The sequence below is a fragment of the Corythoichthys intestinalis genome, chromosome 12 (genome assembly GCF_030265065.1).
Source record: "Corythoichthys intestinalis isolate RoL2023-P3 chromosome 12, ASM3026506v1, whole genome shotgun sequence".
In the NCBI taxonomy this organism is placed as follows: Eukaryota; Metazoa; Chordata; class Actinopteri; order Syngnathiformes; family Syngnathidae; genus Corythoichthys; species Corythoichthys intestinalis.
In genome coordinates, this window is record NC_080406.1 from 35,630,617 (window position 1) to 35,657,561 (window position 26,945).

At 41.9% G+C, this 26,945-nt stretch overlaps 1 protein-coding gene across 1 annotated transcript; it reads left to right on the plus strand.

Moving 5' to 3' along the window:
- The first annotated feature begins 1,146 nt into the window (after window positions 1–1,146).
- On the plus strand, window positions 1,147–26,175 carry LOC130927403 (ras-related protein Rap-2a). Its single transcript, XM_057853206.1, has 2 exons — window positions 1,147–2,006; window positions 22,758–26,175. Exons 1-2 carry the CDS (start codon window positions 1,693–1,695, stop codon window positions 22,993–22,995), a joined length of 552 nt encoding a protein of 183 aa, XP_057709189.1. The 5' UTR covers window positions 1,147–1,692; the 3' UTR covers window positions 22,996–26,175.
- Window positions 26,176–26,945: the final 770 nt, after the last annotated feature.

Genomic DNA, 26,945 nt, shown 5'->3' on the forward strand with positions numbered 1-26,945 from the left:
GGTGTACCTTGCCTACTACCCGTAGTTAACTTGGATAGGCTTGATCACCCCCGCGACCATCGTGAGGATAAGCGGCCATAAGGTGAATGAATGTTTTTACAGGTTAGGCCAAAACATATTTTTTTTTTTTTTTTTGGGGGGGGGGGGGGGTGAATGTGCATTCATCTTCTAAAGTGCTTATCCTCATGAGGGTGCAGGAGCCTATCCCAGCGAACAATAGGCAGGAGGCAAGGTACACCGTGAACTGATTGCCACCCAGTCACTGGACACATAGAGACAAACAACCATTCACGTACACACTCAAGCCTACGGACAACTTGAGGTGTTCAGTAAGCCTACCATGCATGTTTTTGGGATGTGGGAGGAAGCCGGAGTAACTGGAGAGAACCCACGCAGGCTTGTGGAGAACATGCATGCTCCACACAGGGAGGTCGGAGCTGGGATTGAACCAACAATCCCAGAACTGTTGCATCCCTGCAGGAAAAATTTGTTTAATAAATTGAAAAACTGAATTCCATATTTATAGGGAATGCTGGCTGCCAGCCTCTCCCAATCCAAATGAACAGAGAATATAATAAAAAGCCTTCATTGTGATTGTATAGAGTACAACGAGATTTAATGATTTAAAATGGGTTTTACGTCTAGCGGCATCAATGGCACTGAAAGGTGAGAATTCACAGCCAGTCCTCCCAGTTTAAATGAATTGGATGTCTATAGTTGTCAATGGTAGGCTAATATGAATTATAACCTGTATCTTGAGACATACTCATGCCAAACTGGATGGCAACAGTGAATATTAATAATAAACCCAACCATTCGTAAATTTGGACAGGCCAACGACGAGGCAGCGTTGCCATGACAACAACATCCGGCTCATTCTCCTCCTCCTGGATACACGGCCCAGAGCCTCCTCCGTGATTGGTCGCTCACTGCTCTGGTGTCACTGGGGCAACCGAATGATGGAATTTTTATTTATTTATTTTGTTAACACATGAACGGAAACGGAAAGCGGGTTGTTTCATTGGTTCCCCGCCTTTGGCTCTCCATTCAAGTCTGCTGCCTGCAGATGTCCCTATTGGTTGTAGAAAAGTGTCAATCAAATCAGCACGGACTGGAGGCGGGGCTTATGGTACAGAAATCGAGAAGGGACAAAAGAGCAAGAAAGTGCTTTCATTCGGCCGAGAGACTCCGTCCTACACTATGGCGGCTGAAATTTAGTTGGAAAGCAATGGAACCATTCCTAAGATGCTGTAATAGGTTTTTTGAAATCATAATTTTTTGTTAAAGTGTCGAAATAGCGCCCGTAGCTATTTCCGGGTTCGCTTCTAACCCCGCGCGTGCGCTTCTTAATTCTTTATTATTTATTTTTCTTAGAAAGGGGGCAAGTCCAGGCATTTCCCCATCAGCGTCTTCCATGGAGCAAGTTTGTTTTTTGTGTCAAAGGCTGAGCTTAAATCCATGAAAAGCGGCGCCGTTTTGGTCCCGTCACCATCCAGTTGACAATACTGGCGGCCGTATAGCCGTCGGCGCGTGGTCGTGCGTTGTTGGGGGGAGGAATTTCCACAATGAAGCCCGTGTCGGAGCACCGGGTCTTTGTGCTGTGAGCCGAACTGACCGTGTTATAATTGCCAACAACCGCCAGAAAATGGTGAAGGTTGAGATTTCCAGCTACTTTTCCAGTTGAAGCCAACGATGCGTGAGTATAAAGTGGTGGTCCTGGGCAGCGGCGGGGTCGGCAAGTCCGCCCTCACGGTCCAGTTCGTTACCGGGACGTTCATTGAGAAGTACGACCCCACCATAGAGGACTTCTATCGAAAGGAGATCGAGGTGGACTCTTCGCCATCGGTCCTGGAGATCCTGGACACCGCCGGTACCGAGCAGTTCGCCTCCATGCGGGATCTGTACATCAAAAACGGACAGGGCTTCATTCTGGTCTACAGCCTGGTCAACCAGCAGAGCTTTCAGGACATCAAGCCCATGCGAGACCAGATTATAAGAGTCAAAAGGTGGGTGCAATATTGATTTTGGAGTGTAAAAATGCGTGAAAATGCCACATGTAGGCCATTTTGGTGCATGGGTGGGCCTGTACTGTACAAAGTACAGTAGGCCTATATGCACAGAAAAACACATGTCTGCTCTATTTGTGTATACATGTACCTTGCTATTACATGAACAATAGCAAGAATGCAAAAGAGTGACAGTATTCTAAAATGTTCATAAATAAAAACTTTCATTTCGAACTCATCTTTCCACATGAAATTTCCTCATCGAAATGAACTGAATAAAAATTTATCTGTTCCAGCCAACCCCCCCAAAAATCAATTTTTGTATTACGTCTTGTAAGAATGTTAAAATTAAACTGGTTTCATTGAATACTAATATAGTATTCGTTTGTGGAGTGTGTGCCTCTACTAAGTACTTCGCCATCATTGATGGCAATAAACATCCAATCAATTAGATGGCTGTCCCAGTCAATGGCAACGTCCAATTCATTTGAACTGGTGGTTTGAAGTAAGATCACTCGAACAAGTCGATTTGTGCTTCTTCAATCTCTGGAGCTTCGGTTATTAAAATACCAAAATTCCGCACTGTAGAGTGCACCTGATTATAAGCTGCCACATCCATATTTGATCAAATTCAAGAAAAAAAAAAAAAATACAGAACAAATAAAGTCCCAGTAATGTGTTCATAGCCAGTCTGAAACCATAAAATCACTTAACTTTAAAAACCAGGTTGCTTCAATTACAAAGAAGAACAAAATAAAATCCACTTAATCTTGATTTTCTTAGCTTGCAGCAGATGGAGCACTCTTGAAATCCTCATGGTGATTAATGAACTCGGGGCTAACTACTGTGAACTGTCAGCACTAACCCTGGCATAAAAGCTTAGTCGTAGCAACCTGTGGATGTCAAACAATTCATGGCTATGGTTAAGTTTGTCTAGTGTACTTAAACCAAGCGTTAAAACTTTCTTTGGCGATAAAATCCCCAAAGTACTCGATGAAAATGGCTAGCCATGTGTCAACCTTTAGCATGACTGCTTTGTCGTTGCATGGTTAGCCTTAAAATGGTTTTTTAAGTGATAAGAAAGTGTCTTGTCTTGACAACAAGTTGACATGTGCTTGTTGACATGTGCTTGTAAATATCTTGAAAGGAAGCAACATGCCAGTTAGCCTCCCAAAATCTACTAATTGGGTTCAAAGGGAAAGAAAAATAAAGTGGCTAAAGCTTGGTTGCCTCAACACTGACATTAACTTATGTACCATACATACATACAAATGTAATCTGATGATACAAACCACAGGGGATGTAAATTTACGAAAGTTAAGTGTTTAAAGAGTAATAAAATAGCTTACAGCGTTTCACTCTTGACGTTTGGCAACCCTATAAAAATTGATTGATCCACACAAATGGACCCCATAGGGCTTATTATAGTGGCTTGTTGGTATATGACACACACACAATGAACTAGAAGTTGTTTTCATGAAAATATTTACTGTAATTATGACTTTACTGCTGTGTTATAGTAGGTTAGTAATATAAGGATGGGAATAATAATCAGAGCTGAAACGAGTACTCGAGCAACTCGAGTAACTCGAGTTTAAAAACTGATCCGAGTAATTTTATTCACCTCGAGTAATCGTTTGTTTTGACAGCTCTAAGCGTCACGTTTTGCTCGGACTACATTTAATGCGGGACAACGCGCTGTCACGTGCGGAGAGGAAGAAGGGGGGGGGGAAAACTTACTGCAGCCGACAGCCGCCACAAACGACGCCGACGTTGCTAAATACTAGCCCGCACGATGCTACGTTGGTACAGGTAGCGTCTCATAGAGATCACATGTATGTTGAACTAGATGCTAAATGACAGACTCGGCCGCGTCTGGGCAGCTTTAGTAAACAGCCGCCATCTTAAAGCAGTAGAGCGCTAAGCGCTAATAAAGAGCGCTAAGCGCTAATAAATAAGATTAACGTTACTGCTCGGAAGTAACGTTAGCCCTGCGGAGGGCTAGGTTTCTATTAATTATGACCACTGTCGATGCTTGGCTAACGTGTCTTACATACAGGCTTTAACATAACATAGCATTGTGGAGTGATGAGGGTGTAAAATAAAAACTTAATCATGCTAACTATCAATTTTAGCTCAGTAGTCATTGCTGGATAAAACACCAAGTAGCACTGGTGCTAATGTGCTCCAATACAGCCTGTATCATACATTTATTTTGAACACTGCAAAAACTCAAAATCCTATCAGGACTTGCAGTTTAGACTAACTTAAAACTTAACTTGAACTTAAAAATGGCTTGACACAAAGAGAAATTCAATTGAAAGACGTAGGAAAAAATCCAAACTTTTAAGTGATGTGTGTTATCAAGCGTAACGGCATTTTTAGGTAAGATATATATATATATTTTTGTAATAAGATCTAAAGTTTTTTGAGTCAAAGCAGTGAATTAGTCTTTTTTTTTTCTTTTTTTTTTTTTCCTAATTCTAGTTACATCTGAGATGCAATTGTTGGCTGTTTTCAACAATATACATCGAAAATAAAGACATTGATTGACTGAAAATGGTTCAAAATTAGATGAAATGTCTTGTTTTCTCATGTATATTTATAATTGCTCTTCACCTAAAAATATATTTGTTTTATCCGATTACTCGATTAATTGATAGAATTTTCAGTCGATTACTCGATTACTAAAATATTCGATAGCTGCAGCCCTAATAATAATACAGTGGTACCTCTACATACGATCGCTTCGACACACGAACTTTTCGACATCCGACGTAAAATTTGACTCGCCATTTGTTTCTACATCCGACGACATGCTCGAAATACGACGACAATGGCAGCACCGCAGACGAATGCACGGCGGATTTTCTTGTGTGACAAATCAACACTGGTTTCAGAAAAGGTTGGTACAGGTGGTGAAACAAGGAAAAAGTTGACGCTTACCTTCTAAATGAAGATGCAAATGACAGAAAAATATGAGCGTAGGGTGGGCATCCGTGAAATGGCTCAACAATACATCTCCACGGTCCTCCTCCGACCATCGTTCGCCAGTCTTTATAAGTTAAGCTGACAATTCTTATTGTGGTAACATCTCCAGAGAAATCGCTAATTTCGCCACGTTTTTATCATTTATTTCACAACTTATTCAAAACAAAAACACCTTCTGTCTGCCGCAATTGACGGTGTTAAGAAAACATTCAAAGTGAAAGTGAAACTCAAGCTCACCGGTCTGCCTCTGGCACGTCAGCACCGCGGTGCGTTCAGGGTCAGCAAAAAACGTCCGCCACATTAGAACCCGATTCGTTACATTAATACAGGAATTATTATTATTATTATTATTATTATTATTATTCCGATTTTGATTTATAATTTATTTGTTTTGCTATGTGTAATTGCCATTTGTAATAGTACCAGCAGTATTTTTTTAAGGATTTAGTGAAGGTTTTTGGGCTGTGGAACGAATTAATGGAATTATAATGTATTCCTATGGGAAAATCCTGCTCGACATACGACCATTTCGACTTACAAACAAGGTCCTGGAACGGATTAAGTTCGTATGTAGAGGTACCACTGGTATAGCTATTCAGTTGTACTCTGACAACTGACAACCTTATAAAAATACATTTATTTACATGATGAGGGAAAATTATTTGTCCTCAAAGTGATCTTTTTCTAACTTTTAATTTCCCACACAGTTAGACATCGTATGCTTAAGGTAAATTAGTAGTTCTTCATCTTTGTCATTTCTGTCATTTCTTGTCGTCTCCAAGACGACAAATCTGCTCAGCTAATTAGGGACATGCAGTGGTTTTCCTGGCTAGGTCTTGAAAAAGTTGCACATTTGGATTAGCTGATAGGTATTATAATTCTAACGTGTTGGAAGAAAGCCATTTAAACCAACACAATTGTGTCCCCACTTAGTCCTTGAGTGTGTTGGTTTAATTCAAACTCCTACTTTTTTTTCATCTTCTCAGCACTTTCCCAAATGTGAATGAAGTAATGAGGTCGGTGCGTTGATTCCTAGTTCCTGTGTGTTTATATGCTAATGTATACGAGCACGCTCACACGCCAGATGCAACCCGACTGTTGCGCTATTTCGCACCACACGCCGGAGAGAGTTGTTTTTTTTTCCACATATCACACAAGACTCCTACACATCGTTCACTCGGGTTTTTGATGTGCATTTAAAACGCTTCAGGCTGAACAAAGATAAGTTTAAAGAGAACATATTATAGAAAATTGGCCTAATTGGTGGGTGGTTAGTGCGTCAAACTCGCAGTTTTGAGGTTTGGGGTTCAAATTTCCTGTGTGGAATTTTCTTTTGCTTCCTGTTTTTGTGTGGGCGTTCTCTGGGTACCCCATCTTACGCCCTTTGTCTCAAAACATGCTTGTTTGGTTCATCAAATAATCCAAATGGGCCATAAAATATGTTTAAATGTGTAAGTCAGGGGTGTCCAAACTTTTTGCAAAGGGGGCCAGATTTGGTGTGTTAAAAATGTGGGGGGCCGACCTTGGCTGAGTACCTTTACGTAGAATAATATATTTAAGCAAATTTTAGCAAGCCATTCTGTGTGTCACATTTGCTTCATTATTTTTTTTTATTAATAATTTGAACTATCTCGCAACTAGCCTTGTGGCGTTCTCTTTCGACTCTCGGGCACTTGTGAAATACTGCTGCTGTGAAATTAAACTATCTTCAAGTTGCTTCAATTTCTCGCTGCATATATTCCCTGTAATCTTGTCGTACATATCAGCGTGTGCTGTTTGGTAATATCGCCTCACATTGAACTCTTTAAAAACAGCGACTGTCTCTTTGCAAATGAGGCAGACACAGTTGTTGCGTATTCTAGTGAAGAAATAGTCCAATTACCACCTATCCTTGAAGCGTCGGCCTTTCACAGTCAACTTTTTTTGTTGATTGTCGCCATTTCAGAAAATTGGGAGTAAAGGGTCACACGGGGTAATGTTGCTTAGAGTGCTGCTGCCTTTTAGTGGGTAAATGAGGAGCAGCATTTAGTGTGTAAGCTGCTTTATATGCTGGTGGCAGTACTGCTGACCAATTAAGTCTGTGTGCGGGCCAGATGTTATTGATTTTATGACAGAGGCTGGGGGCCGGATGAAATTTGACCACGGGCCGCATTTGGCCCCCGGGCCGGACTTTGGACATGTCTGGTGTAAGTGAATGTTTGTTTGTCAATATATATACGTATATGATTGGACCCTGTGGCTAAATTATACATACATCTACCCAGCACACAATTTCTCCGCCCATTACTTTGCAGGCATGCAAGAAGAAGATCCAACATTTTCAATCGAATGAGCCTGTTTAAATGGGTGTCCTCAGTTTACTATGAAGTTTTGTTATCACGCAGTATAGTGTTTTACTAACTCCAGATTATAATGGTTACAGTTAACTTTAGGGAAAAAAACCTCTAGGCCTTCTTATGATATAAAACAACATATTTTTCTATGAAATGTCAAAATTGTGGCTGGGTAATATTGTTAATGTCAACTGTAATCCACTGAAAAGTGCCGATATTTCTAGATCGTCCACTAGATGTAACTAAATAATTGGTGTGATAAATCACCACACAACACAAGCATATGGTGCATAAATTAACCAGTTAATGAAAATTTATAAATCATGAGGTGGTAAACTCAGATAGTGATTACTACCACTACATTGGGAAATAATTCGCTCCTAACAAAAGCAATAAAACATGTTATTATTATAAACTTTTTAAAAAAGGTCACTGCAGAGCATGCTGGGAAATCCAGCTTCAACATATTATCTCGTTATACTGTGCAAACAAAATGCATAACTTTGTCTGTGGTGGCTCTGACAATAATGCGTGCTTAATTGAACTGGGACGGGTGGCAGCGATTGCCTATCTAGATGGATTGTGAACATTCATGATGGACTAATCCTTTAATGTTACCTGGCAACAAAAGACAAAACGAAAGGTAAAGCAGTTGTTGCAATTCGACGCGGTGCTGTCACTGCCGCCAAAACACGGCAACCTGTCTCGGCCACATTAGCTCAGGTCAGGGGCGTCGCTCTTTCGGCATCCGTCAGCGGCTGCTGTCACTGAGACTACATGATTACGCCGTGGGCCTCATCACTCGTGGTGCCATCGTCTGACTGTGATTGGTGGCTACGCCAGGCATGTAAATAACAACACCATGGTCAAGAGTGACGAGGAAGCGCGATGATGTAAAGTGATAAACCTTGATGTTTGCACAGCGATTGAGCTGCAGTGTGTATAAATATGATGAAAACCCTTGCACCCTTCATCCATCTACTGAATCCATCCATGCATCAACTACTGGGCTTACTGTTTAATATTTCTGGCAAAATTGGTCCTTTTCCAATACTCTATAGAAACTAATCTTTGTTTCCTTCAGAGGATCATTATAGCTGTCTACTCCGGTTTCTGCAATGAATAGACTAATCAACAACTAATTGATTATTAAATTGATTATTAAAATAAATCAACAGCTATATTTAAGCTCAGTGAATCATTAAGTGCAGTGTTTTTCAACCACTGTGCCGTGGCACTCTGCTGTGCTGTGGTGTAATCTCTGGTGTGTAGTGGAAAATCATCTACTTTCATCTAATTGATGTAAAAATGTTTTTTTGAAAATGAATGCACAAATGTGCCGTTACTGAGTGCCTGTTCTGTCCAATGGTCTGGAATCATGCTATATCCCTCCAAATCAGTAGGTGTCAATAGGTAGCCAATTACTTTTTTTAGTGATGTGCATGAGGCAGGAGTGGCATTGGGGCTAGCAAATCTGTAACACAGAAAACGATGGAAAAAGTTATTTAAAAGGAAAGTTGCTAACTCCCAAGATACTTGATACTCTTTAGTGAGGGTAGGAGGGAGCGGGAGATCGACAGGCGGATCGGTGCAGCGTCTGCAGTAATGCGGACTCTGCACCGGTCCGTTTTGGTAAAGAAGGAGCTGAGCCAAAAGGCGAAGTTCTTGATTTACCAGTCGATCTACGTTCCTCCCTCACCTATGGTCACAAGCTCTGGGTCGTGACCGAAAGAACAAGATCCCGGATACAAGCGGCCGAAATGAGTTTCCTCCTCAGGGTGTCCGGGCTCTCCCTTAGACATAGGATGAGAATAGAGCTGTCCCGACTAGTCGACATAGTCGACGTCATCGATTACGTAAATCCGTCGACGAGCACAACATCCCGTCGACGGTTAATGAAGGGTTAAAAAAATATATGTGTGGAAAGTTCAGAATGTCGGATGCTCTGTATGCAAGCGGGGAAAGCGGCACAAAGCAAAAAAAAAAAGCACACCAGAGTGTCCAAAACATTGACTTATTTCAAAGGAGGGTACACTCTTCTGTCCTGTTTCTTCAATGCCAAGCTTGGCTGCACGTCTGCTGTGAATAAACACCTCAAACGCCGTCACCCAGTTTGAAAAAAAAAATTTTTTCATTTTTTGTACACCAGAGGGTGCTGACGCCTTACTAAATAATAATGTTTCATTGACAATGGGCCTATAAGTGCTATTAGTATTGTTCTTAATGCTAACTGAAAGGTTTATTTCATGTTATGGTATATTTTATGGTATAGAAAATTATATAAGGTTAAAAGGTCATAAATATATACAGTGATTGCACTCAAGGGAGAGATTGTCAATGATAAGGTAATAAATTAAGGTAAAGGCAATTCATATAGGCATCCATCCATCCATCCATCCATTATCTTCCGCTTAGTCCAGGGTCGGGTCGCGGGGGCAGCAGCTTTAGCAGGGAAGCCCAGACTTCCCTCTCCCCAGCCACTTCAGCCAGCTCCTCCGGCGGGATTCCAAGGCGTTCCCAGGCCAGCCGAGCGACATAGTCTCTCCAGCGTGTCCTGGGTCGACCCCGGGGCCTCCTGCCGGTGGGGCATGCCCGGAACACCTCTCCAGGGAGGCGTCCAGGAGGCATCCGAACCAAATGCCCGAGCCACCTCAACTGGCTCCTCTCAACGCGGAGGAGTAGCAGCTCGACACCAAGCCCCTCCCGGATGACCGAGCTTCTCACCCTATCTCTAAGGGAGAGCCCGGACACCCTGCGGAGGAAACTCATTTCGGCCGCTTGTATCCGGGATCTTGTTCTTTCGGTCACGACCCACAGCTCGTGACCATAGGTGAGGGTAGGAACGTAGATCGACCGGTAAATCGAGAGCTTCGCCTTTTGGCTCAGCTCTTCTTCACCACAACGGACCGGTGCAGAGTCCGCATCACTGCAGACGCTGCACCGATCCGCCTGTCAATCTCCCGCTCCCTCCTACCCTCACTCGTGAACAACACCCCAAGATACTTGAACTCCTCCACTTGGGGCAGGATCTCATCCCCGACCCGGAGAGGGCACTCCACCCTTTTCCGGCTGAGGACCATGGTCTCGGATTTGGAGGTGCTGATCTTCATCCCAACCGCTTCACACTCGGCCGCGAACCGCCCCAGTGAGAGTTGGAGGTCACGGCTTGATGAAGCCAACAGCACCACATCATCTGCAAAAAGCAGAGATGCAATGCTGAGGCCACCAAACCGGACACCCTCAACGCTTCAGCTGCGCCTAGAAATTCTGTCCATAAAAATTATGAACAGAATCGGTGACAAAGGGCAGCCTTGGCGGAGTCCAATCCTCACTGGGAACGAATTCTACTTACTGCCAGCAATGCGGACCAGACTCTGACACCGGTCGTACAGGGACCGAACAGCCCTTACCAGGGGGCTCGGTACCCCATACTCCCGGAGCACCCTCCATAGGACTCCCCTAGGCACACGGTCGAACACCTTCTCCAAATCCACAAAACACATGTGGACTGGTTGGGCGAACTCCCATGCACCCTCGAGGACCCTGCCGAGGGTGTAGAGCTGGTCCACTGTTCCACGGCCGGGACGAAAACCACACTGCTCCTCCTGAATCCGAGATTCGACTTCCGGACGGACCCTCCTCTCCAGCACTCCTGAATAGACTTTACCGGGGAGGCTGAGGAGTGTGATCCCTCTATAATTGGAACACACCCTCCGGTCCCCCTTTTTAAAAAGGGGGACCACCACCCCGGTCTGCCAATCCAGAGGCACTGTCCCCGATGTCCACGCAATGTTGTAGAGGACAGCCCCACAACATCCAGAGCCTTTAGGAACTCCGGGCGGATCTCATCTACCCCTGGGGCCTTGCCACCGAGGAGCTTACCAACCGCCTCAGTGACTTCAACCCCAGAGATCGAAGAGCCCACCTCAGAGTCCCCAGACTCTGCTCCCTCAAAGGAAGGCGTGTCGGTGGAATTGAGGAGGGCTTCGAAGTATTCTCCCCACCTACTCACGACGTCCTGAGTCGAGGTCAGCAGTACACCATCTTCACTATACACAGTGTTAATGGTGCACTGCTTTCCTCTCCTCAGACGCCGGATGGTGGACCAGAATTTCCTCGAAGCTGTCCGGAAGTCGTTTTCCATGGCCTCGCCGAACTCCTCCCATGTCCGAGTTTTTGCCTCGGCGACCGCCGAAGCCGCAGTCCGCTTGGCCAGCCGGTACCTGTCAGCTGCCTCCGGAGTCCCACAGGCCAAAAAGGCCTGATAGGCCTCCTTCTTCAGCTTGACGGCATCCCTTACCGCTGGTGTCCACCAGCGGGTTCGGGGATTGCCGCCACGACAGGCACCAACCACCTTACGGCCACAGCTCCGATCGGCCTCCTCAACAATGGAGGTGCGGAACATGGCCCACACGGACTCAATGTCCCTCACCTCCCCCGGGACAAGGGAGAAGTTCTGCCGGAGGTGGGTGTTGAAACTCTTTCTGACAGGGGATTCTGCCAGACGTTCCCAGCAGACCCTCACAATACGTTTGGGCCTGCCAGGTCTGGCCAGCAACTTCCCCCACCATCGGAGCCAACACACCACCAGGTGGTGATCAGTTGACAGCTCCGCCCCTCTCTTCACCCGAGTGTCCAAAACATGTGGCCGCAAGTCCGATGACACGATTACAAAGTCGATCATTGAACTGCGGCCTAGGGTGTCCTGGTGCCAAGTGCACATGTGGACACGCCTATGTTTGAACATGGTGTTCGTTATGGACAAACCGTGACGAGCACAGAAGTCCAATAACAGAACACCACTCGGGTTCTGATCGGGGGGGCCGTTCCTCCCAATCACGCCCCTCCAGGTCTCACTGTCATTGCCAACGTGAGCGTTGAAGTCCCCCAGTAGAACGAGGGAGTCCCCAGAGGGGGCGCGCTCCAGCACACCCTCCAAGGACTACAAAAAGGGTGGGTATTCTGAGCTGCTGTTCGGTGCATAAGCGCAAACAACAGTCAGAACCCGTCCCCCCACCCGAAGGCGGAGGGAGGCTACCCTCTCGTCTACGGGGGTAAACCCCAACGTACAGGCACCAAGCCGGGGGGCAATAAGTATGCCCACACCTGCTCGGCGCCTCTCACCATGGGCAACTCCAGAATGGAAGAGAGTACAACCCCTCTCGAGAGGATTGGTACCAGAACCCAAGCTGTGTGTGGAGGAGAGTCCGACTATATCTAGTCGGAACTTCTCTGCCTCACCCACCAGCTCAAGCTCCTTCCCTGCCAGAGAGGTGACATTCCATGTCCCAAGAGTTAGCTTCTGCAGCTGGGGGTTGGACCGCCAAGGCCCCCGCCTTTGGCTGCCGCCCAACTCTCTACGCACCCGACCCCTTTGGCCCCTCCCACAGGTGGTGAGCCCATGGGAAGGGGAACCCATGTTGCCTTTTCGGGCTGTGCCCGGCCGGGCCCCATGGGGACAGGCCCGGCCACCAGACGCTTGCCTTCGAGCCCCACCTCCAGGCCTGGCTCCAGAGGGGGGCCCCGGTAGCCCGCGTCCGGGCAAGGGAAACTGGAGTTCATTTCTTTTTCTCATCATAAGGGGTCAGTTTGAGCCATGCTTAGTCTGGCCCCTCACCTAGGACCTGTTTGCCATGGGTGACCCTGCCAGGGGCTTAAAGCCCCAGACAACATAGCTCCTAGGATCATTGGGACACGCAAACCCCTCCACCACGATAAGGTGATGACTCACGGAGGAGTTCATATAGGCAATTCATTGATATATAAATAAGGTTTAAAAGGAAAAAGGTGAAAAGTTTTTGTTAATTTCTAATTGTGTTGTTTTATTTGTGTGCACCGCAGCTCTTACATTGTGATTACATCAAGGATGGAATAAAAGTTGTAAACCATCAGTTTAAGAGAGACCATCTTTTCAATCTCTTTTCAATCGGGACGCTACACTAGTTAATTCTATCAGCATTTGAACTCATTGTTTATTTGTGATTTATTATTGTTATTTACGTGTTTGTTAATAATGTACTTTTGTACTTTAATAAATAATTTAAGTGTTCCAATATGTTTTTTGTGAATTGATATGCGTCAACAAAAATTTCGTTGCTAAAATAGTTAAAAAATATATATATATATTAATTATTAGATTAGTCGACTAATCGTAAAAATAGTCGGCTGACTAATCGGGAGAAAATTAGTCGTTTGGGACAGCCCTAGATGAGAAGCTCGGTCACCCGGGAGGGACTCAGCGTCGAGCAGCTACTCCGCCGCGTTGAGAGGAGCCAGTTGAGGTGGCTCGGGCATCTGGTTCGGATGCCTCCTGGACACCTCCCTGGAGAGGTGTTCCGGGCATGTCCCACCGGTGGGAGGCCCTGGGGACGACCCAGGACACGCTGGAGAGACTACGTCTCTCGGCTGGCCGGGGAACACCTTGGGAGCCCGTCGAAGGAGCTGGTTGAAGTGGCTGGGGAGAGGGAAGTCTGGGCTTCCCTGTTAAAGCTGCTGCCCCCGCGACCCGACCCCAGAGCAAGCGGAAGATGATGGATGGTTGGATGGAAGATGCTAATTCAGAACTGGACAAAATTCATTGAATGGTGGCCAAAATGAAGCAAAGACTTTCCTCTCGAAGAGTCTCTGGTGTGAGGTAATCAGCAAACATCTTTCATTTGGATTTGCAATGGACCCACGAATGGAAAGAAGAACTGAACATGGCGGGATTAACTTTCATTGGGGATGCGCTGATACCTACTCCAATACAAAAAGCCACACTGAGTGAGTAAAAATATGATTATCCAAAGTGTTTTTCTTTGTGTTTGTTTGATTTCTATGTTGTTAATATAGGTTACAGAGATTCATTTTTACATTTGTTTTGTTGGTGGTGTGCCTTGGGAGTTTTATGTAAGTGTACATATTTATGTACACTTTATTTACGTCTATGTATGTATGTACACTTACACACCCACACCCACACACGTATAATATGAGAGAGAGTGAGCGAATCAATCTACAGTACATATTTTTTATACACTATGTATTTAATTATATTATTAACATTTTATTTGTATGTTTCAAACTATAATATTCTAATGATAAAATGCACCTATAGGGTTTTATATATACACTTGTTGATATTATGCATACACAAAAAAAATGTGTTAAAAGTGGGGCGACACTACTTCGTGGTTTTTCACTAAGCGGTCGGTTCTGGTCGAGAAGTAAAGGATCACTATTAAATTCAAAGAAGAATATTTTTTTATTTTATTTTTAAAAGGACATTACCCATAAATACTCTTTGAATTTTATTAGAATTTTATTTTACAGAGAAACATTAGGTCGACGCACATGATAAACTTTCGCGGGTCACATAAAATGATATGAGGGGGCCGGGTCTGGATCCCTGGGCCTTGAGTTTGACACATGTGCTCTATGTTTCAAGTTTATCTAAATATGTGACTGCTTCACCAATATTTATCTGCGCTCTATTTTGTGGTCTTTTCAAAAGTGCTAGTGATTATTTCCACTAGGATGCTAGCATGGGACTTCAGATCATGCAATGATTTTACTGTTAAAATAATCATGGGTTTAGCCGAATGTCTTTGTTGGACACAATCCCCGTCATCTGTTAGTGGCATCAAGCATGGAAGGAAGTGGGGAGGGCCGTTTTTTTTTTTTTTTTTTTTAAAGCCATGGGAGAATCTTAGTTTTGAAATACCACCCTTGATCTTGTCTTTGAATGTTTACAAAAGACATAGCTCTGATCTCCACTGGATTATATCTTAGATGTGCCAAAAGAGAGAGGCGCTTGTAATTCTCTGACTCAGAAGCTCCTTGAAATGGCAATTGTCAAGAAAAAGAAGCCCGGAAGCCGCCCTTTTATGTTGGTTCGAGCCTGAAAAACGGAACGCGGCATCCGTCAGCGAGTTGATGCATCATACATTATAGATGAGACGTGTCTGGGAATGGGGCAGTCGCAGTAAACCCTGGTGGCCGCCCCGAGGCTCAGCAGCTCAAGGCTATAGCGTGACATGTTGTTTAGCACGAGCACAACCAGCGTTTGGTATTCCATCATATTTTAATGCTATGTCTCTGTTCTTTAACAAATCAGTCTAGACAGCGACACGTGGTATCTGGTATCATTGGCTGTCTGGTCCAGACGCATGGTGGCCAACACCTTTTTTTCTTTCCAAGGCCCGCGGAGCGTCGGTATCTTTGGCAGCCAGTCTCACACCTCCTGGGAGCACAAGTTTCTTCCTCTGTTATTATGACTATATATAGCCCCCTCCCCGGTATGCCACATGTCTTTGTGTTGAAAAGAGGCCCCAGTGAGCAACACAACTTGTACAAGTACCCCTGTTAGATGGAAGAAACAAGCTGTTTGAAATGGACTGATGGATATTAATGTTGGCTAATGTGACATTGCTGAACCTTTTAACAGCTTTTGAAGGATTTGGAGAGTTGAACTGAAGCACAGCAGGGTGCACCTTAACACTTTTTCCCTGATTGAAGGACAAGCTGTTGTAGCGTCTTGGATTTTAAGACTAGATTTGTTTGAGGAGAAAGGCAGTACAGTTGGTAAAAGAAATTGAAACACACCAAGGTTGTCCATGTAGGATACATATTATAACGTACAACATTTGCAATGGAATAAACCATCGCAAAAGAGTGGCAGCTGTTGATAGAGCCCTTTTGTTATGAACCTATCCCAGTTCTGCCATTAACTGAATTGCATTGTAATTTTGATTTTTTGTTGTTGTTTTTTTTGTTTTTTTTAAAAAACTTTTTCAAGACTGCTTTTTCGAACACAATTTTAAAATTCTTATCAATTTACCGAATTGGCTGTCATTGATCGCAGTACAGTCCCTGACAAAAGTCTTGTCGCTTATCCATTTTATAGAAACAATTGCTAATAACCTGACTTTGAATTATTCAATTGGTTTCAGAAATGGCTCATATGAAAGCTAAGACCCACCCAAATAATGTTGAACGTACAAAAATATATGTTTCACGGAAAAAAGATTTATAATTTAATGAAGACACAAAGGTCAAATTTTGGCAAGACAAAAGTTTTGTCGCCTACAGAAAGTAGTGTGAAAATTGTACAAAAAATGTACTGCAAATACAAAAATATGTTACCTAAGCGAATTAAGTAGTAGTGCTGTGAGATCCAAATTTAATATTTTGTATGACTTCCATGGGCTTGAAGGACTGCATCCATGCGGTTTGGCAAGGATTCATACAATTTATTGATGAAGTCATCAGTAATATCTAAGAAAGCAGTCTTGCATGCTTCCCAGAGTTAATCAACATTCTTGGGTTTCGTCTTCCATGCTTCCACTTTCATCCTACTCCAGACATGCTCAATGATGTTGATGTCTGGTGACTGGACTGGCCAGTCATCACAATCAGGTGCTTAGATGCCTTGTCCTCGGGCGCTTTGATCCCCGCCTTGAGGAACTTTGAGGTATTTGAGGTAGAGATTGAAGTATGCGATGGAGCACCATCCTGCTGCAGAATTTGTCACTTTTTAAGGTTAGGAATGTAAAAGGCAGCTAAGATTTGTTGATATGTAAGACTATTTATGTTTCCTGCGGCGCTGTCAAAAATTGTCGTATTTCAACATGTCGTTGGATGTAGAAACAAATGGCGAGTCAAATTTTACGTCGGATGTCAAAAAGATCATGTGTCGAATCGATCGTATGTCGAGGTACCACTGTTAGGGATGGGAATTGAAATCCGATTCCAATTCCGAACCGGTTCCTAGTGTTTCGAGGCCTCGACATCACATTGAAAAAGCCTTAATGATCCCTTTAACGATTCCTAAAGACACGAATTGCGTCATCACATGACGTGACGTGTCTTGTTGTCCGGACGCATCAAACTAGCATGGCGCCAAGAACCACACCCTCCAAAGTTTGGCTACACTTCACCAGGAAAGAGGGTGAAAATGAAAGGTTGCGATGGTTTAGCACGAGCATTGCAGCCGTAAACATAATAATGGCAGCACATAGGTTCAAAAGCTCGAAAGTGTGTCTTCACTTCACATGGGAAAAATTACAATAAAGCGACTTGCAGTCATTGCAAGGTGGAGATAAGTGCATCGGGAAGGAATACGACAGTACTGTCCTCACCAAGACGCTATGGCTCAGTCCTGGCTATACAGCTAGCTAAACTCCCAAATGACGATGCAGAAGACGTTGGTATAATTTGCTGACTTTATTCAACCATCACTTGAAGAGTGAAACTAAAAATAGAAATGAAACAAATTAATTTCGTCCCCAATAACAAACCGGTTCACATCAACGTAAATCAGCGATGATTAGCTGCTAATACAGTAATAACACAAATGGTTAGCATGCGTTCGCTAGCATTAGCACACAGTTCAAATCACTACGCAACTGCATTTAAGTGTCCGATAGCGAGTGAAAACACACAACAACAACAACAACACAAAAGATGATACATACAGACGTTGCCTCTGTAGATATTTTACAAACATTAACAAAGAACGCAGGCTCGTAGCAGTGTTTCCCTCTCCCACCAACTCGCTCACTCGCTTGGATGCTTTGTAGCTGCACTTCTGCAAGCGTGCTCACGTTCTTCTTCGCGTGAGGAAGCGCAAGGGCGCCCCCACTTGAGCATGAAAGCACCATAAAAACTAAAAGGCATGCATTTCAATATAATGGTAAATAATACACTTTAACACATATTGCCAAAGGCAGAACAACGACCTATATGCCAATATTTTTTATTTCTATTAGAAAAATGTTTCAGTAAAATGTTACACATTTTTGTGTATTTGCCACTTATTGCCACAGTTAACATTGAGGCTTTGGGCCTCCTTTGACCTCGTTGTGAGTTTGTAAGGTTGTGACTTATGAATAAACAAACTCGATGCCAATCAAAACGTTTGTTCTTTTTTCCCCCCAAATTAGAATCGATAAGAGAATCGATAAAGAATTGAATCGTCAAGCAATATCGATAATGGAATCGGAATCGAAAAAATCGTTTCAATTCCCATCCCTAACCGCTCTATGTGTATATGTATATAAAAGACATGTTTTTCCCTAAATGAGAAGAAACCCTTCTGTGTTTATTTTAATAAATAAAAATAAAAAATAAAAATAAGTTCTACAAATGTAATAATCAGGTTTTAAATGATATTAAATTTTTTTCTCTTAATGTGATGAAAAGTGAGATCTATATTGAAGAAAATGATTTTTACATGTATAAATGCATATATTTTTTATTATTATTTTTAAATAAAATGCGGTATTTTTAATTTAAGAAAATCCGCGATGGACTGAGAGTGCGAAGTTTGAAGCGCAAAGTAATGAGGTGTCACTGTAATAAATTCCACCCACTCTCAACAATCATTTCATCAATCAGTATGCCCATTCTCACTGTATTAAGTGCATTACAAGATTTTGGAAGGGTGAGCTGTAGGAAGAACAGCCATGCACTTGGTTTTAATCATGTCATTCATCCTGTGAGATCTTCTCCTCACGGCGGGTGAGCAGGACAGTTAAGATTAAAGTCCACTTGGGATAATGTATTCATGAGATGAAAACGAAATGGACTCTGCTCCGAGCAAGCTCGTTTTGATTGAAACCTGCAGCCTATTGGAGATATGCGACAAGCGTGACACAGAAACGTTTCGTTAGGCTTACGCGATCTGGCCCAAAAAACGATGTCAGTGTTTTTCCCCATATTGTTCGTTCTAAAAAAAATATTACTTGTCGATTTAAAGAATCTACAATGAAAACATAAGATACCAGAGAGTAATTTATCTTGAAATGCACATATGAAGTAAATATTAACATAAAATTAGCAGTACTGAATATTATGCTTCTCGAAAACAACTTTTTACAGTAAATATTTGACACAGCAGACCTAAATGTAAAAAAAAAATAAAAAGTCAATAGTACATAAATAATGACAAATATATAAGAAATGAACAATTCAATGAATGTATGGGGGGGGGGGGGGGGGGGTACAGCTCCCAAATCAGGTTTTTGGAGGTATTGAGCATGAACAAAATTGTTTGAAAACAGAAAAAAAGTGCCCTTTTAAAGGATGATAGTGACACCCTGGATTGCAAAAAATATTTTCTTTTTCTTTTTTTCTGGCCCTGATAGTGTGTATGCCTTTACAGAAAAACACTGACAGTAACAGTGTATAAGTCCCAATATTGTTTTGTTGATATAACTTTTTTTAACAGTCAACAATGAGCATAGGCCTGTGAGTGTGGTTCTATTTCTTATCTATGAATGTCTCTGAGTGAACATTCATCAGCTGTGTTACCATTACTCCATTAATTCGAAAAACCGAAATTTCGCAATGGAAAGGCCTGAATTTAAAAAAAAAAAAAAAACACACAAATATAACAAAAAATGTTTATGCTTTCATAAGGAGGTTTTCCAGATGTTTTGATATCAAAATATATCACAGGAGTACAATGGGAACACTTGTGATTTGTATGAAGTAGGACGTGAAGTACCCAGTCACATGTTCACTTCTCCATACACACAAGTTAGAGGGCTATTTCAGAAAAAAAAGAAAGCATGCTTAAATCACAATTATACGGAGCCCCCCGGGTGCCAGGGTAGAAAAAATAATAATAAATCATAGCTAATATGTACCCACAGATTACTAATCTGTACCCACAGTTTACTAAACTGTACCCACAGTTTACTAAACTGTACCCACACTTTAGCAATCTGTACCCACACTTTAGCAATCTGTACCAACAGATTACTAAACTGTACCCACAGTTTACTAAACTGTACCCACAGTTTAGCAATCTGTACCCACAGATAACGAAACTGTACTCACAGTTTAGCAATCTTTACCAACAGATTACTAAACTGTACCCACAGTTTACTAATCTGTACCCACAGATTACTAAACTGTACCCACAGTTAAGCAATCTGTACCCACAGATTACTAAACTGTACCCACAGTTTACTAATCTGTACCCACAGTTTAGCAATGACCCGGAGACTGTAGTCACCAATGTTTGGCGGGGACTCCAAACGCCAAAGGACCGACCGAGCAAGCACCTGCATCTTTTGCCCTCGGCGAAAAACACTATTGCACATTTTCTTTGGTAGCCGTCTACATTTTCAGGTGTCATCAATCAATATGGCATGTTGTGTGTTAGTAGCCGCTAGGGCTGGGCGATATGGCCTTAAGTACATATCACGATAAATTGAGCAGATTTACCTCGATAACGATAAATGACGATAAATTCGCCGAAGCAAACTGTTATATAATTTGAATGAATGCATGGAATACAAATTAACAGTTTCTCGTTAAATTTATTTACCAGCTTTCAATTTAACAATTGCACATGCAGTCTAAACATTAAGTATTAAAAAAAATCTTGGAAAACAATAAGAATTCTTGTGTGAACATTTATAACAGCTTGTATGACTTGAAAAATATCATCACTTGAATTTCATTAAATTCATTCCACATTGTTATACACTAGATAGTGGCATACGTTTCGATATTTAGAATAGATACAAATACGACACATCCACCCACCCCCCAGAAATTATACTTAATTAAAAAATAAAATGTTTCACAAACCTTTCCTTTCTTTTATTCGGCTCAATTATTTACATCTTATGATTTTGGAAATCCTTACAGTATTCAATAAATAATATTCCTGTTCCCAAGCACTGTGCTTACAGTACTGTAATTTTTACAAAAAATAAACAATACATAGTTACTCCCCGTCATCTAGGATGAGCCACTTACAAGACTAGCACTGTCGTGTATTACAAGTACTGCTTTGAACACATCTTCACAGACAAAAGCAATGACACAGGCTTAAAGAGGTCAACTTTAATTGTGTAAATCACACTTAATGACGACACGATCTCCTGGTTGAAATAGACGACATCCACTTAATTCTATTGAAGATACAGTATGTAATGCTGAGGCAATTTGTCAACTTTACTTTTAAAAAGAAACGTGCACTGTTTATCCAGTAGATGGGGCTCTTGCAGTGTGTCAAACAGTGATTCAATTTAGGGCAATTGTCATAAAAGAGGTTCATTGTTTCAGAAAGCCTCGGTTTTTCCATCCCTATCTGGAACCCGTCAAGAGTTTACTTAATGTCTGGTGAAAGTTTGGCGAAGCTAACTTAAGCCCGACTTCATCCCGTTTAATTGTAGCGTTAGCTGCTAGCGTTAGCAGCTAGCGTTAGCCTACCGGGCTTCTGTTTGATTGGCTTCCTGAAAACCATGTGACTCCAAACGTAAGCACACTGTCTGCTTTCTTAAAGGGGAATGAACATAGCCGAACAACACAGAGTCAAAGCGGGATGAAAAGACTATATTTTCTTCTTTTATTAAATTACCGAATTTACCGACATGGTCAAAATTACGTCGGTCATCGTGAAGAATTTCGGTAACGGTAAATTTTCGGTTTACCGCCCTGCTCTAGTAGCCGCTAATGCGGCTACTAAAAATAGCTAACTGACAAATGAACACTACTTGAATTAAGCACGCACGGACACGACAGCAGCACACAAAATGTGCAAACACAACATGCCATATTGATTGATGACACCTGAAAGACTCCTACCAAAGAAAACGTGCAATAGTTACCTTTTAAAACCCCTTTGTTCGCCGAGGGCAAATGGTGCATTTGCTTGCTCGGTCGGTCCCTTGGCGTTTGGACTCGGAGTCCCCGCCAAACATTGGTGACTACTGTTTCCGGGTCATCGCTAAACTGTGGGTACAGATTAGTAAACTGTGGGTACAGATTAGTAAACTGTGGGTACAATTTAGTAAACTGTGGGTACAGTTTAGTAAACTGTGGGTACAGTTTAGTAATCTGTGAGTACAGTTTAGTAAACTGTGGGCACAGATTAGTAATCTGTGGGTACAGATTACTAAACTGTGGGTAAAGATTACTAAACTGTACCCACAGATGAGTAAACTGTGGGTACAGATTAGCTATGATTTTTTATTTTTTCCATCCTGGCACCCAGGGGGCTCCGATTTTAAAAAAATGTGAAATATCACTTTAATTTTGTGAGAATCTGTAATGGAGACACAGCTATTGTTTTGAGAGTCAAATACCATGAAAATATCAATAATAATTGTAGTGTGTCAATGGCGTTTTCCATTGTATATTAATTAGCGTTAAGCTAGCAGAAGGAATGCAAAGTGTATTTTGTATTTTACTGCTCAGTATGTGTAATTTTCTGTTACGCATGTTTAGTTTTACAGTACTGGACAGTTTTTGAGGGACCGTTTGCTCGCTGTCAAACTAATGTTACCTACTTTTCTACTATGTTTGATCAATTAAATATGTCACTGCCGATCCGGTAATGGACCCAAACATTGTTTCGATGTCATTCTTAATATCACACACAAAAAAATGGCGGTTTGTACAATCAGTTCGATATGTGCGTCTCTCTCAGGTACGAGAAGGTCCCAGTCATCCTGGTGGGTAACAAGGTGGACCTGGAGAGTGAGCGGGAAGTATCGTCCAGCGAGGGCCAAGCGCTAGCCGAAGAGTGGGGTTGCCCCTTCATGGAAACGTCGGCCAAAAGCAAAACCATGGTGGACGAACTGTTCGCCGAGATCGTGCGACAGATGGACTATGCCGCCCAACCTGACAAGGATGACCCCTGCTGCTCATCCTGCAATATACAATAGCCATCGAGGTTACGGCAGAGAGACACGGACACGCACTTGGCAAGATCTCACACACACGAGCACGTGGAAATTTAATGAAGGATTTGAATTCTTAATTTCAAAAGACATTTTTCATGATGTGATAGGAAAAAAACTAAACCCTCGCCTTATGTTGCTCTCCACCTTTTTAGTCGTCATCAGCAAAGAATTACACCGCGGGACCTTCATTTTTCAAAGTTAGGATTCTTAAAATTTACTTTCATGCTGAATTTACTGTGACAGTGAAACCACACCCACAATATTGCGGATGTCTTTGCTTCAAATGTGAACAAAGATTTGAATTTGTGTACATTTTGTGGAGTGCTTTTTTTGGGAGGTTTTTTTCTACTCATCGCCGGGCTGAACCAAAGAGGTGACCTGAAAGCATTTTATCTAGCATTTTCCAATACTGTAAAGAAACAGTCAACATAAATGGCAGCGTCTTCCATTTTTTTTTTTTTTTTTTTTTTAACTCATTGGCCGTCATTGACGGTTAAGAAGTCCAATCTATTTGCACAGCTAAAATGGATCGTATGTCTTATCACGTCAGTGACAGTGAAACGTGATCATTCGCGTAAAATGATTATCATTACCTTTGAACATAGTCTTGGTATTTTGTCAATTCAGCAGTTGTTAAAAAAACTCAGACATATTTTTGTTAAAGTCGAGATGCCAACATACTCATACCTTCTTGAAACGGCGGTGTATATATTTTGTATGGTAAGTGCCAGCTAAACACATGTAATTACCAAGAAAATGCATGGCTAGGAAAGAAGAATAAAGCACTCGTATTGTTTTGGAGATGAATATAAGAACAAACAAATGAAGGTTTAAATCCCGGATGCTATATTTTTTCTAATTCACAATTTTACCCCCTTGTGTAACCATGAAAAGTTTCATTTCTTAACTTCCTCTTCTTATTATGTTAATATTTCACACCCAAGTAATAAAAGTGCGTCCAACGCTTGGATTGACAGCTTTTATGCGACAAGCTGTGTTTTATTGTAGAATCTTAATGTATGAATGCTTCCAAATGTCATCCGGTGGAGTTGGAATGCCACAATACCTTTGATGCTGCCTTTCTCTGTCACAGGTGTTTATTCCCCATTCCTCATTCCATCTGGCCTTGGCACACCACCCTTATAATTCCCCTGCTAGACTACCCCGGAGTCTTTTGAATGCACTTAACTCCAATGAAGTCAACACTCACCTTCTTCTAAACTTACTAATAATCAGATAAGTACGTAATTTTAGTTTTTTTTTTTTTTACTGAAATATTATGCACTGCTAGTCTGTAAAAGCTAAGAAATATTAAGTATATTTTTTTGTTTTAAACATTAAAGTTTCACATCACCTTAGATGTTGCGCAGATTTAGAGCGCCTGCAGTATGGGAATAAGATCAAAACTAAATCATTAAAGTTATCATTAACTTTGTATATGTTAAATGTCATCACTGCTTATATTCACCATTAATCCACTTTTAATCATTCAACATGTTTATATGAAAGTTTAGTACAAAATATTTTTCTAACATAATAAATAAGAACAGATTTGTAGTTTGGCAGGGGGTTCTAATTGAACACTTGCGTTATGTCATTCGCACATAATTTTCTTTCCATTTAACTTTAGCTTCAATATCCTTATTACTAGGTTACTTTTATACAAAATCCTAATGAGGGAGACCTTGTGGGTGTTCACAACTAGGAGTGGGAACCTCTTGGTACATCACGATAAGATACGATTTGCTATACAAAGCTCACGATAACGATGATCTGACAATATGGCGATACAACAATTATCGATACATTGATCAGATAATCTAATTCTAGGATACTCTACAAACAACTAATAAACAGAAAAACAAGCTTCTGTTGTGAGTTGGAATGAGTTTATCACTAATAGACGTCCAATGCATTTGAACCGGGAGGGTTCACTTCAAACGGATTGAACGTCGATGGCCGTCAGTGGCAGCCAGTGCCACGCAATAAGGTAACTTTGGGCCATTTAAGATAATTTTCCCGTTGATTTTCAGTTACTTCCTGTTGATTTTGGGGTATTTTATGGGTTTATTTCCTGTTTATTTTGAGTTGCAGAACAGGAAGTGACATGGAAATCACCCAAATGAATAGGCAGTGACTCAAACTCAACAGGAAATGACCTGTAAATGCCCTAAAATGAACAGCAAGTGACCTGTAAATGCCCCGAAAATCAGACTGAATGACTGTGAATGCTCTGGTTTTGAATGAACAAAAGTTCCCAGTCTAAATGGATTGGGCGTCGAGCACCCCCAATGGCAGCCTTAGAGTTAACTAAGACACTAATATGGTGGAAGATTTTGGTAGCAACTTGTTGGTTCCTTTTTTTTTTTTTTTTTTTTTTTAAACAAACAAACAAACATTGACACTTTTTTGAAACGCTCTCGATTCTTGGCAGGAGCATACCGATAACCTTTTGGGATACAAAGTATCACGATATATCACCATTTCGATATTTTGTCACACCCCTATTCACACCACAAACAATTTCAGGCATGAAAATCTCTCACCTTTCGGCGAAATTCGCCGTTTTGAAGTAAAAAAGGATGACCTACGTGAATCGTGTAGATCCGAGCAGAATTTTTTTAAGGGGGTGGGGGTGTAGGCATGTGCCGGTTACCTTCACGGTTTACCATGCTATGAAAACGTCGCGGTTACAAAACCACTAAAATTTTCCGTCATACAGTAGTACGTATTCGTTATTTTTCATGTGTCGAAAATGCAGCCATAAGTGGCTTGGCGCAGTGGCTGGCGCGGCAACGCTTACCCCTTTCCGTTTGATGCTGCGTGTGTCAGTGACGCTATTCCAGCAAACCCAAAAACAAACACTCCAAACACAAGGCGTAAATTCTTCAATTTATTGATCTCTCAAATCGTGGTAACTGAAATATACCAAATAAATACATTTAAAACGTTGTACAATCGTATTTTTCCCCGTGTGAGTAGCTTCAACAGTTAAACTTCATGAAAAAGTTCGCCAAAAACAAAACACACATTTTCCTTTCAAATTCAATACACAAAGTTACTAAAAACTTACAAAGACGAATGATAGACAAGGCTTAGCTAGGAGAGCAACTTCATTGAAGTTAATCACAGCCGCTGAGAGAGAAACAAGTTTGTATGCGGGGAGGGGAAAAAAAGCTTCAAAGATCGCTAATAGCGACAGATGATCTTGTCCTAAGCACAAATTCACGTTCGCTGGACGAGGTGAGGTCTCACTCCCAATTTTTTTTTTTAGATGAATGCATTTGCCTGCATATTGAATTTGGTGTGTAATGGATCGTTTTCATATTTTGCGGTATGACAAAGTTACTGCCGTTCGTTGCAGCTTGCGTTGAACACTTCCAGAGCGTCCGGTGAAAAAATAGATCCCGTTAAGGTAGCGTCAAGCTTGTGTATTTAACGGTAATATAAAAGCAGTGTTGTCAGTAAAGCGTTATGTTAGTAATGCGTAACTGTAATCTGATTATTGTCTTTCAGTAAAGAACAATCTAACGCGTTCATTTTTCTAAATCAGTAATCTGATTAAAATTACTTTCCTTGATGCCTGTGCGTTTCTATTTTGTTATTGCCCCATAATGTATGTAGAATGAAGAATACTGTAGTCATGGGAGTGACATCACATGTCACATTTTCTAATCAGGGATGGAAAAAAATAAACGGGTCACGTGTATTACCATGATTCGTGAGCCGTGAGCGCTGGGAGTTTGCGGCCAAACAACATAGCCATGCTACCTCGCCAGGATGCAGTGAAATAGGCAGGACATATACTACAAACAGCTGCATTTGCACACTGGAAACACAGCCATTACTTCACATTTTTGTCCAATAAAGATGACCAAAATATCTCCGTGCGCTGCGAACTTTGCGCATGCTCAAAAAGACTGTCGACCGCT

Bases quoted from the DNA above. Each gene is read 5' to 3' on its own strand.
- LOC130927403 (XM_057853206.1), top strand. From the start codon at position 1,693: ATGCGTGAGTATAAAGTGGTGGTCCTGGGCAGCGGCGGGGTCGGCAAG. The intron at 2,007-22,757 runs GTGGGTGCAATA...CGTCTCTCTCAG, and splicing joins CAGATTATAAGAGTCAAAAG to GTACGAGAAGGTCCCAGTCA.